The 18,383-nt window shown below is 32.7% G+C and overlaps 1 protein-coding gene across 1 annotated transcript in view; it reads right to left on the minus strand.

Annotated features, from left to right (window-relative positions):
* itgav (integrin, alpha V) overlaps positions 1–18,161 on the minus strand; it is a 58,716-nt gene extending 40,555 nt beyond the window's left edge. The window contains 6 exon segments of the mRNA NM_001033721.1: positions 670–715; positions 5,932–5,993; positions 6,289–6,403; positions 8,885–8,976; positions 15,668–15,804; positions 17,772–18,161. Of these exon segments, the coding sequence (NP_001028893.1) occupies positions 670–715; positions 5,932–5,993; positions 6,289–6,403; positions 8,885–8,976; positions 15,668–15,804; positions 17,772–17,938 (619 nt within the window). The 5' untranslated portion in view covers positions 17,939–18,161.
* Positions 18,162–18,383: the final 222 nt, after the last annotated feature.

The raw sequence follows: 18,383 nt of genomic DNA on the forward strand, positions 1-18,383 counted from the left end.
CAGTCTCTATATTGCAAAAAAATTAAAATTGTAATAATTCCTAATGTACAAACACCAAACTGAAGGCTAACTTAACGTCTAAACAAAGTTGCTATCAAATCACACCATTACATTCACATTTCTGAAAGCATTTTCCCCTCAGCAGGGTGTATAATTATCATACTGCTCGGAAAAAAAGACACTCAGCAGAAAAAAAACTATTTTATGAGAAAAAAAAAATGGTTAAAAAAAAAGATGACTTTAGGTCATGAAATTAATGATGTGTTTGAGATTAAATGCCTTTTCTGGGCATAAATCCTAACGTAACCCCACCCAATGAGATCATAACAACGACTCAGTAAACAAGCATTTGAACATCACACAGAGCAACAAATTTGAATGAAACCGCAGACTCATCTCCACTGCGAGACACAGCATATGATTCTGCATTATTTACTGACAGGCGGGACACATTTGCGAATTTAAACAAGTACCGCTGATGTGGTGCAAACATTCACTGGCCTGTTTTGTGTTTAAGCTATTTCTGCGCTTGCCCTGTAAGCAAGACACAACATACATTCTGTGAGTCACAAAAACTCCTGACAAAGCACATTGTTGTTTCCTCTTTTTTCCCTATTATGCCGTTCAGTGTCAAATTCACGGAGGGATAATAAAATGAAAACTGTTTACCTTGCCAATAAAAGCTTCCTGGTCCTCCAATAACAACCCGATTCTTCTAGAGGAGACATAAAAAACATATTTTGGTACAAGTTTGGACAAGAGTGGCTGATAAGTGGTTGAGTTTAAAACGATAGAACCACATTTATGGTGGCACTTAATGTGAATTGGATTTATATTTAAAGGAAGGTAATGAAAAACAGGCAACAATCCTAATGCGTTGAGGGTAATATGAAAAGGACTGTATTTTCTGGCATCTTTTTTTAGCTTCTTAAAAAGTATGCAACACACTGTAAAACCCAACAGTCAGCTTTATCAAAGAAAGTGAGTGTAGTTAACTTGAAATTGACTGAAAGTAAATTCAACTCATTTGAAAAGAGTTTTGAAGTCAGTGTTGAAGGTAATGAGTTAATTAAATAACTCATTACTTAAATTGAAATGAATTAAGTTCACAATACTCATTAGCATTTTTTTTTTAATTTAATGGTTTGTATCAATCGGTTTCCTCAAAAGGTTTGAGTGGCCTTAACTTATTGGATTTTTCAGTACTTAGTTGGTTTGAGTTCTCTTCATTTATTGTTTTCAAATTGCTTTGTTTACTCAAACGGATTAAGTTCACAGTACTCATTAGGATTAGTTTTTGAACTTAAATGGTTTGTTGCTATCGGTTTTCTCAAACATAGGTTTAGTATCAAAATTGCAAATGTTCGCATTCGCTATAATCACATCGCAGAATATGCCATGTTGAGTCTAAATTATATCTAAGAATTTTTGTCTTGTTTCTTGTCTAAAAAAATCTAAGTTTTAAAATGAAAGCAAGATTATTTTAGAGCAATTCCATTCAAATGTTAAAGGTTCAGGACACACTGGAGAACTTTTTTTTTTATATTAACAGATTTGTGTGTGTTGAGCATCAGTTAAGACAATGTTAGCACCTGTCAGCTTTAATTGTGGGGAAACCTGGATAATTTTGAGCTTTTGTCAGCTAATTTCAGCTTCCGGGTTTAAAATGATTTTTGGGGCGGGATCAAAATCGGCGACGTAGCGCAGTACAACAAGTGCAATGATGACGCGTCGGTTTCTCATTATTATTCATAACGGAGTTTTCTTATCCTATGAGAAGAGCCGGCTGCTTCATTATTCATGAGAGCACGTGCTTTCCGAAGGCAAGGCAGACCTGCCAGTTTTAAGCAAGTTGTGAGACACGGACCCACGGCACGCAGTAGCCGTTCATGAAGGCTTGTATGTGTTTGTTTCCATGATCCACGAGGTTTGTTGCATGTTTTTCCCCGCAATCTTGTCAGGGCCGATCATACAGCAAAGCTGTGTGTGTGCTGCAAGCATTTTTGTCGGGAGAGCAGTGCAAGAATCAAAGAATGGCGGACGTTGACTTTTATCAGGAGTTCGTTCACATTCAGACATTACCTAAATCCTCTATATTAACAGCAGGGCTAATGGTTAAAATAGGCAGGTCAGGAGACCTGCTGCACTGAGTCTGCATTCAGATCTATAATTTAGACCCGGGATTGAGGGAGAATCCTCATTTATAGTGTTTACATGAACACACTTATCTTTATAATTATATAAATTGTGGTTATGTGTTTACGAAATTACGAATTATAAATGTAGCAGGGCATTAAATTAATGTTTATTTCTTTGCATTTTAACTTTGTGAACTATAAACATAATATAAAGTTTGTGTCTCATTTTGTGAGCTAACTGACAACAACAGTTGTTTGCTCCCCTTCTCCCCTGCTGGCCATTAATCATGCATCTTTTGAAAAAATTCTGAAGTAGACTTTAACCGAATGTGGGGGGTGTCATGGCTCTTTAACACTGCAATGAATAAAAAAGTTTTCAACCAAAATAGCAAAACCCTTTATAAGTTTGTGTAGTCTTGTATACTACAGTCCTGTAAAAATACTCAAAAATGTATTTCACCACTTTGCGACAAATGTAATTCATCAGATGCAGTACCTTGCAGTTTTATTTTTTGTTCTAAGAAACAGAATTATTGTAATGGAATTTTTGAAGCGCTTTCCGAGATGTTGAAGTTGCAACTACGACCAGACCCAATGCTTTTAATTCTGGGATTCTCGGAACAAACGCATTTGTTATAAAATACACAACATAAATATCTCCAATTCATCTCGCAAGTCATTTTACTCGGTGGCCATCTTTGAAACGCAGTATTATTAGGAATTATTAGTATTATTATCATATTAGGAATCCCCAATAAAATTGAACAACCACTGTTTCTTTAGTTTTATTTCTAAACGCCCAAATCACACAAAATCTGCAGAAACTCACTTTTAGTCTGAGCCCCTCCCCCAAGGGTTTCATCAGTCTATGACGATCGATGATTGGCTCATGTACTAGAAGGCGGGCTTTTTTTAACCATATAGCGATCGATGATTGGCTCCAGTACTATTAGGCAGGGCTTTATTCACTATATTGAGAGTTCCACCTTTCCCCATTCAAAAAGATACGAGTGACGTGTCTTGTGTATTCTATTGTCTTTGATTGCTCGCATACTGTTTAACTACTGTTACAAAGCTACTGCTACTGTTTTGGGGAAAAAGAAATCCCCTACATGTAAACTGTGGCTTGGGGAAATTATTGTTACATTTTGAGTGAATTAGATACTAACTGAAAAGACAACTTGACAAAATTTGGAATCCTTTTATCTGTTACCTGTCAAAAACCTTATGGAATAATGCATCATTTCTGTAATGTTTTAATATTCTTCGTCATCATACTTTGTTGTTCAAACAGGCTTTTGTAAACAAGTTGGCTTGTTATGTGGGTGGGGTCTTTATTTATTATTATGAATCTGTCATCAATAAAACTTATTGACAAAAAAATGTTTTCAAACAATTACTTTTGATTTACTAAAGTCACACAAGTGTCATAACAAAGCTCTTAAATGCAAAAATGTATAAAAAAATAAATAAAATCTGTTATTTTTGTTCTATAGAGAGCCAACTCTTATCCTTTTGAATGGCATTATTTCTTGTTGTGCAGTTTAACTCACAGAATTTCTACAGAGTATGTTGGATACTGTAAACTCGCAGACTTTTTTTGGCACGTCCATAACGCTTGTTTATTTTACTTATTTAAAACAGTAAAAAAAAAAAGTTTACAGATCGATATTTTTTCTGCTCCCACAACTACGTCACTAGTTGTTTTAGAAAATATAAACAGACGTTTTAATATAATGTTAACATATACTTTCTTTGTGAATTTATGTGTTGAATTTTTGCTGCAAATGTCACGTCCATAATGCTGAAATTGCTCTTTACTTAACCAAGATTGTTTTACTTGTTCAATGTGTAACTTAATTTTGAACTATTACTTCTGAAAGTAAAAACCAAATATTTTTAACTTTATTTAAAAATGTATGTATAAATAAATCATAAAAAATAATAAATACTTAAGCATTGTTTTTTTTGTTTTTTTGCATTGTGATTACTCAATTTCTGTACCTGAATACTATTTGACTTTGGCCTGTCACAATAATCAGTTCAGTATATTGACTTATCACAGAACACACGGACATGACCTCAATCATTTTTGTCAATGCAATATAGATTGCACATAAAACCATTTCTAGCAACATTGTAGCTGATTGAGCAACATCTCTATCTCTACTGGAGGTATCTGTCAGTATGGTCAAAAAAATACTACAGCATTTACTATAAATGACTTTAGTGTATTTTCATGAGGGTGTCTGACAGCTAAAAACAGATCTGCTAGCAGATATCGTAGCCTCTGTTACTTTTTACCTTGCACTTTTTTGTTCACATTTATTATTATTTATTTGTTTAGGACATGGGTTTTAAATTAATGCAATAAATAATTAAATATTCTTGAGAATAAAATACGATGTGTTTTTGGAAGAGTGTACTTGCATCATGATAAAAATGACAATAATATTATTTATCGCAATATATTTTGGTGGAATATATCGAACAACAAAAACAAATGCATATCGTGACAGCCCTAATTAGACTCTCCAAAAAGACTTTAATTCGATTCAAACCATCTGGTGAAACTGTATTCGCATCGCAATATATACTGCCGAAAAAGAAAATATCGCAATAACAGATTTTTCCAATATTGTACAGACCAAGTATGCAACTTATAATCCAAAGTGATTGATATAATGTCATTAATTATAAGAAAGCATTAATATACATTTTATGGATTTTAATTATATTAATTTATATTTTTATACATTATAATAATACCCATTTACAACAAACACCACTAGGACTGCACAATATGTCGTTTTAGCATTGATATCACAATGTGCGCATCCGCAATAGTCACATCACAAATATATGCAATGTTGAGTCTGAATTATAGTTGATCAGGGGCTACAGAATTGTATTTAATCACTGTATTTATATAGAATTTATTTGATTTGTAAAAAAAATGTTTTCTTATTATTTTAGTCTTGTTTCTAGTCCAAATATCTACACTTCAAAGCAAAAACAAGATTGTTTATTACTTAGCCCACTGGCAGATAATTTAGCTTGTTTTAAGGAAAACCTCTTAATTTTGACTTACTTCTGACGGTGAAAACAAAACAATATTTTTATTTGCTCTAAAAAACATTTTGATATTTGGACTAGAGACAAGACAAATGACGTAAGAAATACTTTTTCTGCACACCGATTATTTAATTTCTGTGCCTGGATACTGTTGGACCGCCAAGAAAGCCATCAAATGCTATTCAAACTATCTCCTGTTTTTATACTGCAATATTTATTACAGAAAAATAAAATATCACAATATCAGATTTTTACAATACCGTGCAGCCCTAAACACGACTACAATTTCTGTTTTCTTTACTTTCCTAAATTTTAATTTCTTTTTCTGTTTTAAAATCCGTAAGTATTTGTATATGAAGCAGAGGGAATTAAAATGTAAAATAATAATAATATATATATATATATATATATATATATATATATATATATATATATATATATATATATATATATATATATATATATATATATATATATATATATATATATATATATATAAAAATAAAAGTTTTTTTTTTTTTTTTAAATCACTGCTGGTACAATATGTTATACTATTCTGAAATAAATTATAAATGGTGACACCTGCTTTTTGTTTAGTTTTTTTTTTTTTTGTAAAACATATAGTGCCGTGTGACATATTTTCCAGAAAATATGATAACAGAAACAAATTAATAAACATCCAAAAAAAAAGTTTGTCCTTGATTAAAAAAAAAAATACCTTTACAAAGTCAGCACTGAAGCCTGCTTGACAGAATCCTTGCCCCTCAGGTGAGTTTGACTCTGAAGGAAATAAAAAAAGTGAGTTATTCATAAATCTACAACCGAAATAGAAATAGTTTTAAGGAAGTCTCAACTTTAAAAAAGGTAGGAAACTTTAAGGCAAATTTTAAACAAGGGGAAGAGTCTTAGCTATATGACAGCTTACTGCCACAACGACTGAGGAAAAATTTAGAAGCTCGAACATGCCTTTAAAACATGCGCGTGTTATACCACAAATCTCACTTAAGGCATTTCTGAGGAAGGTTATTAGACATGACCCAATAAGGACATGCCTGAGGTGTGATCAAGTACATACTAGAGCGGCAGGGTGAATATTCCACAATGTTATTGCCTTTCTTCAGGTAACATGTCCCGACAGGCTCTCTTTCTGAAAATCCATATGTGCTCCACTGGTAGAGAGGTGCACACGCCTTAAAAAAGAGAGAGACAAAAAGACAATGTGCAGATCTGTATGGGGATTTTAATCATGTTCTTTCTGTAAATCAGCTTTTGTTAAGCATCATTTCATACCCATTGCTCATATATTTTATCAGCAATTTTTCTGTGGATTTCACCAAATCAAATTTAAGACTTTTTAACCCTTTAACTGCCTGCTCTACCAAATGGTTGGCCATATTTCAACTGTTTTAAATAATGAGTGTAAAAGGCTTTTAAAGAATGGTTTACATTACACAGCATTTCTGGTTTACAAAAACAATCAAACAAACATAATCCTGTTGCACTACAACACTTGATTTTGGAAAGAAAACATGTTAAATGAGAATTTGAAATATTTTATGGCTTACTTCAAAAATTAAAGATGAATTAGTATTAAACATTATTTCATTTTGATTGCGTTTTTTTGAATAACTTGGCCTTACACCTTATATTCTCAGATTTTTTATGGTATATATTAATTTTGAGATTTTCACCATAAACTGACATACAACCCATTTAGGTACAGGTGGATAATTTAGAAATTATAGTATGTGTTAAAACTATGTAATTCAATAATATTTTTCTTGGTGGTGCAGTTAAAGGCTTAAGACCTTTTTTAGTCAATTATGAATGAAATTTAAGACCTATATCACAATGTTGGTCTCATTTGTAGTAACAATACAGCAAATTATATTTTGACAATTGAAGAACTAGTTAAACAACTACTACACCATGGAGTTAAAAAAAAAAAAAAAAAATATATATATATATATATATATATATATATATATATATATATATATATATATATATATATATATATATAATGAGAATGGACTAGTGTTACATGTTAAGCAGTTTGAAATTATTAAAGACCTAAAACACAATATTTCAGTGAATTTAAGGCTTTAAGACATCCCAAATCTAATATGATCACTTATTCATTTATACATTTTAATTGAAATATAGTAGAGGAGAGAATTTTTTGTCTTCGCTGAACGATGTCAAATCACAATTTAACTATTGCCAATTTGAACTTTTTCCATACAGAAATTAAAAAAACAAAAAGCTGAAAAGAACTAGAAACTATACAGCAGCAAGTAATTAATTTAGACATTTATAGCCATTAACTTATAACAGCTGCATAAAAGCAAGCAAACCAATATATACAGTGTAAGTCAGAATTATTAGCCCCCCTGCTTTTTTCCCCCCCCCCCGATTTCTGTTTAACAGAAAGAATGTTTTTTTTTTTTTTTTTTAAACACATTTCTAAACATAATATTTTTACTAACTCATTTCTAATATCTGGTTTGTTCTGTTGACTATCGAAAAAATATATATAGCTTAAACGGGCTAATAATATTGACCTTAAAATGGCTTTTGAAAAAAAAAATAATAATAAAATAAAAAAATATATATAAATATATATATATATATATATATATATATATATATATATATATATATATATATATATATATATATATATATATATATATTTATTTTTTATTCTAGCCAAAATGAAACAAATAAGACTTTCTCCAAAAGAAAAAATATTAATAATATTGACCTTAAAATGGCTTTTAAAAAAAAAATTTAAAATAAAATAAATAAATATATATATATATATATATATATATATATATATATATATATATATTTTTTTTTTTTTTTTTTTTTTTTTTTTTTTTTTTAAATTCTAGCCAAAATGAAACAAATAAGACTTTCTCCAAAAGAAAAAATATTATCAGACATACTGTGAAAATTTCCATGCTGTTAAACATCATTTAGGATTTTTTTTTTTCATTCAACAACGAGCTAATAATTCTGACTCAACTGTAGGTAGTTAAAATATGAACTTTAAAACAAAATATCCATAAATTAGCAGTTATTCTTGTTTTTCTTTTTTTATGCTTTGAATTCCATTATTGGATCTTGATCTTTCCTTCAACAACTTTTAATTTGAAAAAGTGACTTTTATTGACATTTTTAATAGTACAAAGCGATATATTGTGTATATTGGTGAATTTTGCTACAAAAACCAGGTAATAAGCACCCAGTTCCTTTTACTATTATTTTACAGATGTATCTATTTATATTACAATTTCTTATACAATATTGTATTTCAAATACTAAAATGTCAATTAAAGTCTGCAGAGTTGAAATAGAGCAGAGATCAAGGTCCCATAATGCAATTCATAACTTTACAAAAACAGAAAACACTCGCAAATCACAAAATGCAGACGGCATACAGAAATACTACTATAAAATGGGTATTTTTACAGTGTATGTATAGTATATATGTGCGTGTACTTACTGGAAAATATAAAGCCATGTTTGATTTTATTAGGATATATAGAAAATGTCTTAATAAAAATATATATACTTTCCCCAATATAAAGAAGTGTCAATATTGCAGATGTTTTTATTCAGGTTGCATTTCTTTTTTTTCCACCCTATACATGCAGACTCACCAGAATTTGGTCCCCAGAGGAACGCACAGTGGCACCAAACCATTGATTTGACTTAAACTCCATTTGCTGTCCATTGGAATGCTTTCTGTCATCTGTGACGGGGAAAAAACAAGAGGAAGTGAGAACAGGGAACTGAAGCAGACAGAAATATAAGTTTGTCAGCAAATACTGATTCATCAACCTGTCATTGTATTCTTTCTAGTGTACTACACTGCTCTTCCACTCATTAAAAACCACATCCAAAGAGTGTGCCTCTAATTAAAGCAGATTTCAAAAGCTCTGACTTGACACAAGCATCAGAGTTTGATCAAAAAGAACAAAAAGATGAGCTGATATGAAGAGGATGGGAGATTGCAGCACATCACAAGAACCAACCATGCAGAGTTCAATCCAAGGTCATGAAAACTGACAGCTGAATCTATTCATGGTAAGCTAGAATCAAACATATAATCTTTCCTGCTGTTAACAAGCACAATGAACTTAAAACCTTGCAGAGACATTAATAAAAGTTATAGTTATAGGCCCAAAGTGAATATGACAATACTGAATTTCAATTTAAAAGGAACACTTCATGTTTTTTGAAAATAGGCTCTCATTTTACAACACCCCAACTGTTATTCAATTCAATTCATCTTTATTTCTAAAGCGCTTTTGTAGAATGTGTCAAAGCAGCTTAATATAGACGTTCTAGTAAACTGAAACTTTTTTGGTCCAGTTTTCAGAGTAGAAGTTCAGTTTAAAGGGCACCTATGGTGAAAAATCTACTTTTCAAGTTGTTTGGACAAACAGGTATAGTGTATAGACCGTCATATTGGGGTGATATAAACACACACAGTTCTTTTTTTTTTATTATTTAACAACATAAAAATGGTGGACCAATTGGAGCGGTTTTCAGACCGACCGCAACTTTATGTAGGAGAGTGCCCCCCACCCACCAATATTGATTGACAGCCTCGTGTCACGATCATATCCTCAGTTTCTTGTTGCACATCCACCATTTTCAGTGTTTCTGTTCACTTCATGTTTCTGCCGCGTCACTGAGTGTCTGGTGTGCCGTGTCGTGGCGCATTCGGTGCCTCAGTCAAAGTTAATTCAGTGTGTGTGATTATTAGTCTCGTTGTACAAGCTCAGCACTTGTACACCGTGACCATACAAAGACACAAATGATTTTGTACTCTCTGCTTGGTCTGTGTCTGGGTCGAACATGTATGGCTGAATGCTCATCCTAGCTTAGCTTAGCTTAGCTTCTCTCTCTGTCTGTCAGCCTGTCTGTTGCAAACACAAAGCGTGGGAGCTCTTGGCTCCGCCCCCTTGTTACGTTGGATGGGAAGCCGAAACTGTGAAGCAACACGCCCCTAAAACAGTAAACTGTGTAAACGCCCCCAACATGACACTTTTTAACACATTATAATAAAAACATCTGAACTGTGTGTTGAACTGAACCTAAACTGGCACACTCAGAATAACCATAAAATGAATATTAAATCATAAAAAAGTGGTAAACTATGTGCCCTTTAAATCATTGAATCGTATGAGACCATTAGCATCTCGACCAAAAAACAATTTAATAAATAAAAGTTGACAATTTTCTATCTAAAGCTTGACACTTCTGCTGCCACATCGTGTTCCAAGACCACTGGAAAAGGAAGTTTCTATTTTCTAGGCTGATAAGGCTAGTAGGAGTTTCAATTCGATGTAATAATAAAGGAACTTTGTTGCCGTACCACGGTTGCAGCAGGCGCAATGATGTTAGCCAGAGCCTGAACATAGTCCCCAGCAATGCAACATAATAGATGAACAAACTGCCATTTTTAACTATTATTGTCACCTTTTGGACTATTATGAACTCGGAATGACAGAACTACTTTCTAACAAGAGGTTACACGTGCTGCTGAAGATTAAAGACACAGATGAGAGGTTTGCACTCACTGTGGGCTAAATTTTGTGTTGTTTTTAAACCTAAATAAGGACTAAATGTATGCTGTGTGTAGTTTATCTGTAATTAGTAATATATCGGAGACCGTAAGAGTCTGTATGTGTTCATGTATGTTGCATTTATTTATTTATTTTTTATAATTGCAGACGTTACAGTAGGCTATTTCGCACTGTCATTGATCTGCAGGTATATTCAAATCCTGTTCATAGAAAGGTTAGTAATAAACATTTATACAGAAGTATTTATGTGTATGAAGCAACTGTTTTGTGAGCAGTGCTTCTCATATGAAATGTGAACGACCCGTACAGCTGTACTGTAATTTTCTCGAGTGAAAATGACGTTGACTGAAACTTTTTGTCATACCACTCCCACCAAAAGAGCACCATTGGTACCCTTTTAGCAGTGGAAACACAAGCCTGAAATAGGTGACCCGTACCACACTGTACCACTCAGTGGAAATGGGCCATAATATTTCCTAACTATATTTCTGCCAGATCAGAAGATCGTCTTATGGATTAAAAATGTCAAAACTTAACTGCCTGACTCTAGGGGTCTTGCAAAATGAGCTCATTTGCTAAAAAAAAGTGGAGTGTTCTTTAAAGAAAGTGTTGCATAGAGGGGAACTAAAATATGTTTGGAAACACTTAACAATGTTCTGAATAAACCTGTATATGTTTTCCTCAACCACATGTCATTTTAAGCTGTAATAAAAATATGCATATGTATAAGCAAGCAGAATTCTGTGAAAATAATAATACTTAAGTCCCAAAGTCTACACTGCAATTCTGACATTTTTCTGTGCTAATTTTGAGTGAAATGTGTGTGAATTTATTTATGGAAACATTTTAAATATACACGTTTAATCTTTTTGTTAACTGAGATAATAGTGAGAAATTCAGGTCCTGAAAAGCCACAGCTCCACATGGTTTTGATCCAACCTTGTTAAAAACTCGCCAGCTTGTATCTTCCTACCCACTCAGACCTTGACTAGCTTGTTATGGCTTGTCTGGAGCTAAACTAAGCAAGACTGCAGCTCTCAAGAACCAGAGCTGATAACTAATGATTCTGGAGTTTGAATTTGTTTTTAGACTGTGTTTTCATTTTGATTATAAAATTATATCAATTAATTTAATTGTATATTGTCTACAGAGTCTTAATGATTTTTTAATTAGTTTTTTTTTTCAGGTTTTATTTTAAATAAAGGAATTACAGAAGCACTTTCTTGGCTAAATAACTTTTTTTTTGTATCTAAATTATTTTTGTGGGTAACACTTTATTTTGATGGTCCATTTGAGTATAAGTAGTCAGTCTGATTCATATCTGTTGACGCTGCTCCTTTAACAGACATTTAACTCACTATAGGAAACTTTGCAAATAAATGCACACTTAGTTGACTTAGTGTGACCATTTTGTGTTACGATTTTAGTTTCATTTAACTAGTACACACAAGCCTGATGACTGAAGTAAATCATCCAACATACTGTTTAATGTGTACATGGAAAATTCGCTGCCGAAATTGAAGACCAATTAAATATTTAAGCATCAAATTACTACTACTATGTTCTGTAATTTGAACTAAAAACACAGACGACATTTGTTACATACTTTTAATATCAGGAAGGATGTACAAAACATGCTATTGCAGTGTTGACAAGTTCACTTATCCTTTTATAGCACTACACTGTAAAAACAATCTGCAATTTTACGGTTTATTTCCAGCAGCTAGGGTGACGGATTCAAAATTATGGATTGTTTTTACAGTGTAGGTTTACAGCAGTACTTCGATACTTTGAAAAAAATCCTAAAATAAAGTATTTGGAATTATTTAGGTTTATAATGGGCATGTTATTGTTTTACTGCATTTTCTGGCAAGATCTGGCAACATTAATTAAAAAGTTTGAATCATGAACTCTTTAGTTCTATGCTTGATTTAGGATTCAAAAGGAACAAAAATATTTTGCAATGTTGATTTGTTCAATTCTAACTCTACACTTTTCCCTTGAGCGTTTTCTTGCTACTGCCTTGATCCTTCACATACACACTCAGCCAAGAAGATACTCCCTCCCAGTGGCCTTGGTTCATCTAAGCCACAGTCTCAGCCTCAGGAAACCCAGCTGTTCATCTGTCTGTGCTACTGAGTTGGGAATTTCCAAATGTAGCTCCTGGTCAACTCAGTCATGCAAGCTGGTCAACAAAACCCAGGATTTACTAGAATTAAACTCTTAATTACTGTGAAGCAACACAAAAGGGAGTTGGCAGAATACAGGAGCCCACTTGAAACACAGTTGTGTAAGAATGCTGTATTAGTTCAGCGTGAGTGTGGTTCTATACTGTTATCTTCCTCAAACCCCTGACATTTCTGTCTAATCGTCTAATCTACACTCGGCTTGCTCCTCAATAATAAAGCAGGTCATCCAGCATGTAGAACGTCACTGTAAAGGCACGTCTTTCTCTGTGAAAACATGTCAGGATCACAGTTATGCTTTGGGAGTTACTCAACAAAGGAATGTTTAAGCTTCTTTCCTGCCACAGTGATGGTTAAGTTACAAATATTTTATAAATCACTACCGCATTAAGAGCAGTTAAAAAAAATTAAAGAAAATACAAGGGGGAACAAAAAGAAATCATTGGAAAATAAAAAGATATTTACTTATGTAAATTGAGTACTTTTATCTTAAAGTTAGTTTGGTATTTAATATAAATAAGCATACCTATTCATTGATTTAACCAAGTTAATTTGCCATTAAAATTTTGTCATTAATGAAATAGGTTTAATATTACAGATTATGATTGCACAGTTTACGAGAGGGTGCTCGCTGCAGAGCCATTTGAGCAGAGCTGAGCTCCAGCGAGGGGGAGCATGAGCTCTCGTTCTGCCTCCTGTAAGCTGTTTTAATGCGTACACCAACCCCACCCCTAACCCTACCCCCTGTGACATCACTCGTAGAAGAAGCACAAAAAGGGTGGAGCTCAAGCTCAAGCTCCCCCTCGCTGGAGCTCAGCTCGCCCAAATGGCTCTGCAGCGAGCACCACTTGCAGTCTACCGGTTCTATGGAAGTATCTCGATAGTATGGCTCTAAAATACTGGTGGTGCCTCTGTACTTTGTAAACACAAGTATCTACAATAGATAATGCTGCATGTGGGAAAGTCGCTAAAATGCTCACACGTTTGTGCAACAATAGACCATTTTATTTAATTAGTCTTTTTTTGAATACCTTTTAAGGTTGCAAAACTGTGTAGAATTCACACCTTTAGCCTATTGCACATTTTCTGACGCTTCAGTTCGAACGCACATCTATATCAGTTCATTTCTGTTCCTGTTAATATGATTTAGTAGCTATGCAAACCACAACGATCACTTAAATAAAAAGATACTGATAACACAAAAAAAACACTTTTGACCACTTTTTTTGACCACTTTATTAATCCTAATTTTATTGGAAAAATGCTTTTTTTTGTAACGAATTTCATTCTGTATAATTTGTATCTTTATTTTAATGATTTTTTTTGTTGGTCAGATATCTACAAAATAAACAAAAAGAACTAATGCATTTTAGGTGAAGCAATGTGTAAATACTTTTTTTCAATAATAAGGGAATTCTAAATTCAAATCAAGTTGGCCTATTATAACAAAAATAAAGCATTTCTGACAACTTTCTTTATTTCACAGATTTGAGTTACAGTATCGCAATACTACTTGGTATCATGATACTTTAGCTGGTATAGTATCGTAACGTGAATTAATGCTATCGTGACAACCCTATTACAGATAAATACACAAACAAGCAAAAAAAATGCCAAAACATTAACCAAATTCTAATTGGTTTGGCATTTTAAAACAAACAAACAAACAAATAATATTTGCAAAAGATAATTTGGCATTTGGGTCTAATTTAATTTGATCTGTATGGATAGAAAAACATACAGATAAATAAATAAAATAAAATTATTTACTAAACATAAATTGTAATTTATTTATTATTATTTTTTTATGCCATTTGGTTTGGTACGTAAAAGGTGCATTAATAAATGCGTTCATTTCCCTAAGTTAATTCATCAAAAATCAAATAGGAATTAGCCTGATGTTAAATATAACTAAATAAACACAAATAATTATTAAATAATTACTCATTAAAACATTTTTGTTGTGTGGGTGAGGTGAGAAAATCAAGTGGAGGGCAAGTAAACAATGTCAAAATGATCATTTTTGGGTGAACTACCCCTTTAATTGCGGAAGGACAGTTGTTGGTGAGAACTCCAAACACACTGAGATAATCCAAATGAAGACCTTTTTGTTTGTCTGATAGATTCTCTTGAAGCAATCCAGCTTGGCTGACAGGGTAAATCCGGCCAGACTAGTCCACTATAACCACTTCTGAATGCCAATGAGATCTGGCACAAAAACACTTGCGCATACATTTACCTCTTCGCAATTTAGGGCTGAACAAAGTCCTGTAAGTCTGAAGACTGTTTATGTAGATTAAGCAATCTTGTTAGTAGGCCAGCGCATTAACTTTATGAATGAAACCCCCCTTGTCTGTCGCAGGTCATTGCCAAGCATCTGAATCAAAACACTCTGCAACAACAATCGCATAATCCTGGACGAGCCTTGAAACCATTCCAGTCTCCCTCTCCTGTTATTTTCCCTCCACCTATTGAAAATATTTAGAGCAAAGCTGATACATGACCCAATAAATCATTAAAAGGCTGCAGGCAACTCAAAAGGTCCTATAATAAACCTCACTAGCATGCAACGCGAATCAATATAAAGGAAAAGCTTTAAATAACAGCCGGATTGGAGCAAGGATTACACTGTGATGTCTGAAAATAAAAGGCTGCATCTTACCGGTGCTGTCAAACTGAATCTGTGTGCATGTGCCGCTTTTTTGCCAGGGACAGCTGAAGACAGCCCCCCTCTCTGTGACTGCAGAGGGGGTTTGATCAGATGTGTTTGCCCTTGGTGCACCGACCAATATGTTTAATCTGTAATCAAAGAAATACACGAGTTTTTAATGCATATACTAAAACTATACAGGTCAAAGACTCATTCCATTTTGATGTCTCCATCATTAATTTCACAAAAGTGACATACACCAAAGGCATATTAAATGAATGTCAAGTGGCTGTATCAAGTGTAAAATAACATGGGTGTACTGATGTGCCATTGACATTTAGCATAACCGATATATTTATGGGAAAAATGTTATTCTAATTCTGATATGTGCTTATTAAAATTCTAAAGAAATGATCAAAATACATTTTATTAGATTTTAAATTATTATAAATTAATAAAACTAATAGTTGTTTGAAAAATAACGGCAAAGTATAAATGCTTAAATTTACAATTAATTAGCATCTTTGCACGAATGCAGCAACAATGTTTTTTCTAGAACATAATAAAAGCAGAACACATTCTAATGAATGTAGGAAACAAACAAATAAATAAGAATAATACTTTTATGATGCTTGAAAACCCCTTTTGTCTCTGACCCATATAAAACCTGGAATTGGAAAAAACCTGATCTGTTAATTTTTTATATTTTTCTTTATTGTGTTATATTTTAAAGGTTTCAGAATACATTTTATGAATAATATTAATATTATTTATAATTTTTAGATTGCAAATTATATAGGCAACACAACATTACACTTAATTAAAACAATTTTGTATTTATCAGCAGTAATTGCTTGCATGGTAAATTTAAAAGTATTTTAAATTAGAAAACACAAACAATACACAAATTTACAGTTGAAGTCAGAATTATTAGCCCCCCTAAATTATTAGCCAACCTGTTTATATTTTTACCCAATTTCTGTTTAACTAAGAGATTTTTTCAACACATTTTTAAACATAATAGTTTTAATAACTCAACTCTTATAACAGATTTATTTGATCTTTGCCATGATGACAGTAAATAATATTTACTAGATATTTTTCAAGATTAACCGGATTAATTAGGCAGGTTAGAAAAATAATAATCAAAAAAGGCTAATAATTCTGACTTCATATACAGTTAAATTTAGAATTATTAGCTCCCATTTGAATCTTTTTTTCTTTTTTTTTAAATTTCCAAATAATGTTTAACAGAGCAAGGAAATTTTCACAGTATGTCTGATAATATTTTTTTTTCTTCTGGAGAAAGTCTTAATTGTTTTATTTCGACTAGAATAAAAGCCGTTTTTAATTTTTTAAGGTCAAAACTATTAGCCCTTAAATTATATACCCCTTAAGATATATATTTTTCGATAGTCTACAGAACAAACTATCATAATACAACAACTTGCCTAATTACACTATCCTGCCTAGTTAACCTAATTAACCTAGTTAAGCATTTAAATGTCACTTTAAGCTGTATAGAAGTGTCTTGAAAAATATCTAGTCAAATATTATTTACTGTCATCATGGCAAAGATAAAATAAATCAGTTATTAGAAAAGAGTTATTAAAACTAAAAAAATCAACAAAAAAAATCAAGAGAAACAATAAATTACATAAAATGTTGAAATTTTGTAGCTTGTAATTTGCGATACTTTGCATGAATTTAAATGTATTATCTTTCCATTTATAAAGATTTCTGTGAACTTAAATATTATTTTAATAAATGTATACGTTTAATAAATCTGTTTTGTTCAAATGCACCAATATATATTGCCCATATTCACTGAGAAATTGATAAAAATATTCATTTTCAACGGAAGGTTTAACATTTAACTAAATTAATACATACAAACACAAGCATACATGACAAACAAACATGCTATGGCTGAAACATAAAAAAAAACACAAAACCATGTACTCATCTAACAATAGAAAGTTTTTCTTTTTCCTTTTTTTTTACCTTATTAAATTTGTCGAATCACTTTCTTTCAGAATATTCGAGCAACTTAGGCTAAATAAACCAGACCGTTAATTCACTAACTTAGTACACAAGTACAGCTTCATCTACTCACTGGCTGTTATCAGGGTTGAAGAAAGCCACCGAAAATCCAAAGTAACTTCCCGGAGGTCCAGAGAAAACTGTGGGTTTGCTGATGTCAAGATTAAAAGCAGGCGCTCGTTTGGTGGTGAAAAGAGCCACCAGAGCCCAAAGCCAATAGCGGACGAAGTGTTTGCCCATGTTTTGAGTCTCTGTGGTGTGTGAGAGTAGATGGAGATCGCGCTGTTTGTGGGTGGATGATCTGAATCAGCAGCACATCTGATCGCCGCTGATTCCGCACTCCATAATAACACAAGCAACCGCGACAGACCAGCTGAAGTGCTCGTTACATTATTACAGACGCGCCGCAGGAGTAAAGCTCATCCGTTTACAGTGCGTCCCGTAAAAATGGAAGTAAAAGTATAAAGTAGGACAGCAGGACTGATGTGGACCAGCTCGACTGAGCCGCGGGATGTCCCACTGTACAGGAAGTGAAAATAAACCAGCCTACTGGAACGTCACCGTGACGTCACGTGACACTTCCGAGACTTTCATTAGCGGGCAGTCCCCTGTGTGACCTAAATGGGCAAGAGTGAACTAGAAAACAGGTTAAAATATCTTACAGTATTCGTAACTCCGGGCAAGA

This window comes from Danio rerio, chromosome 9 (genome assembly GCF_049306965.1).
Source record: "Danio rerio strain Tuebingen ecotype United States chromosome 9, GRCz12tu, whole genome shotgun sequence".
Classification (NCBI taxonomy): Eukaryota; Metazoa; Chordata; class Actinopteri; order Cypriniformes; family Danionidae; genus Danio; species Danio rerio.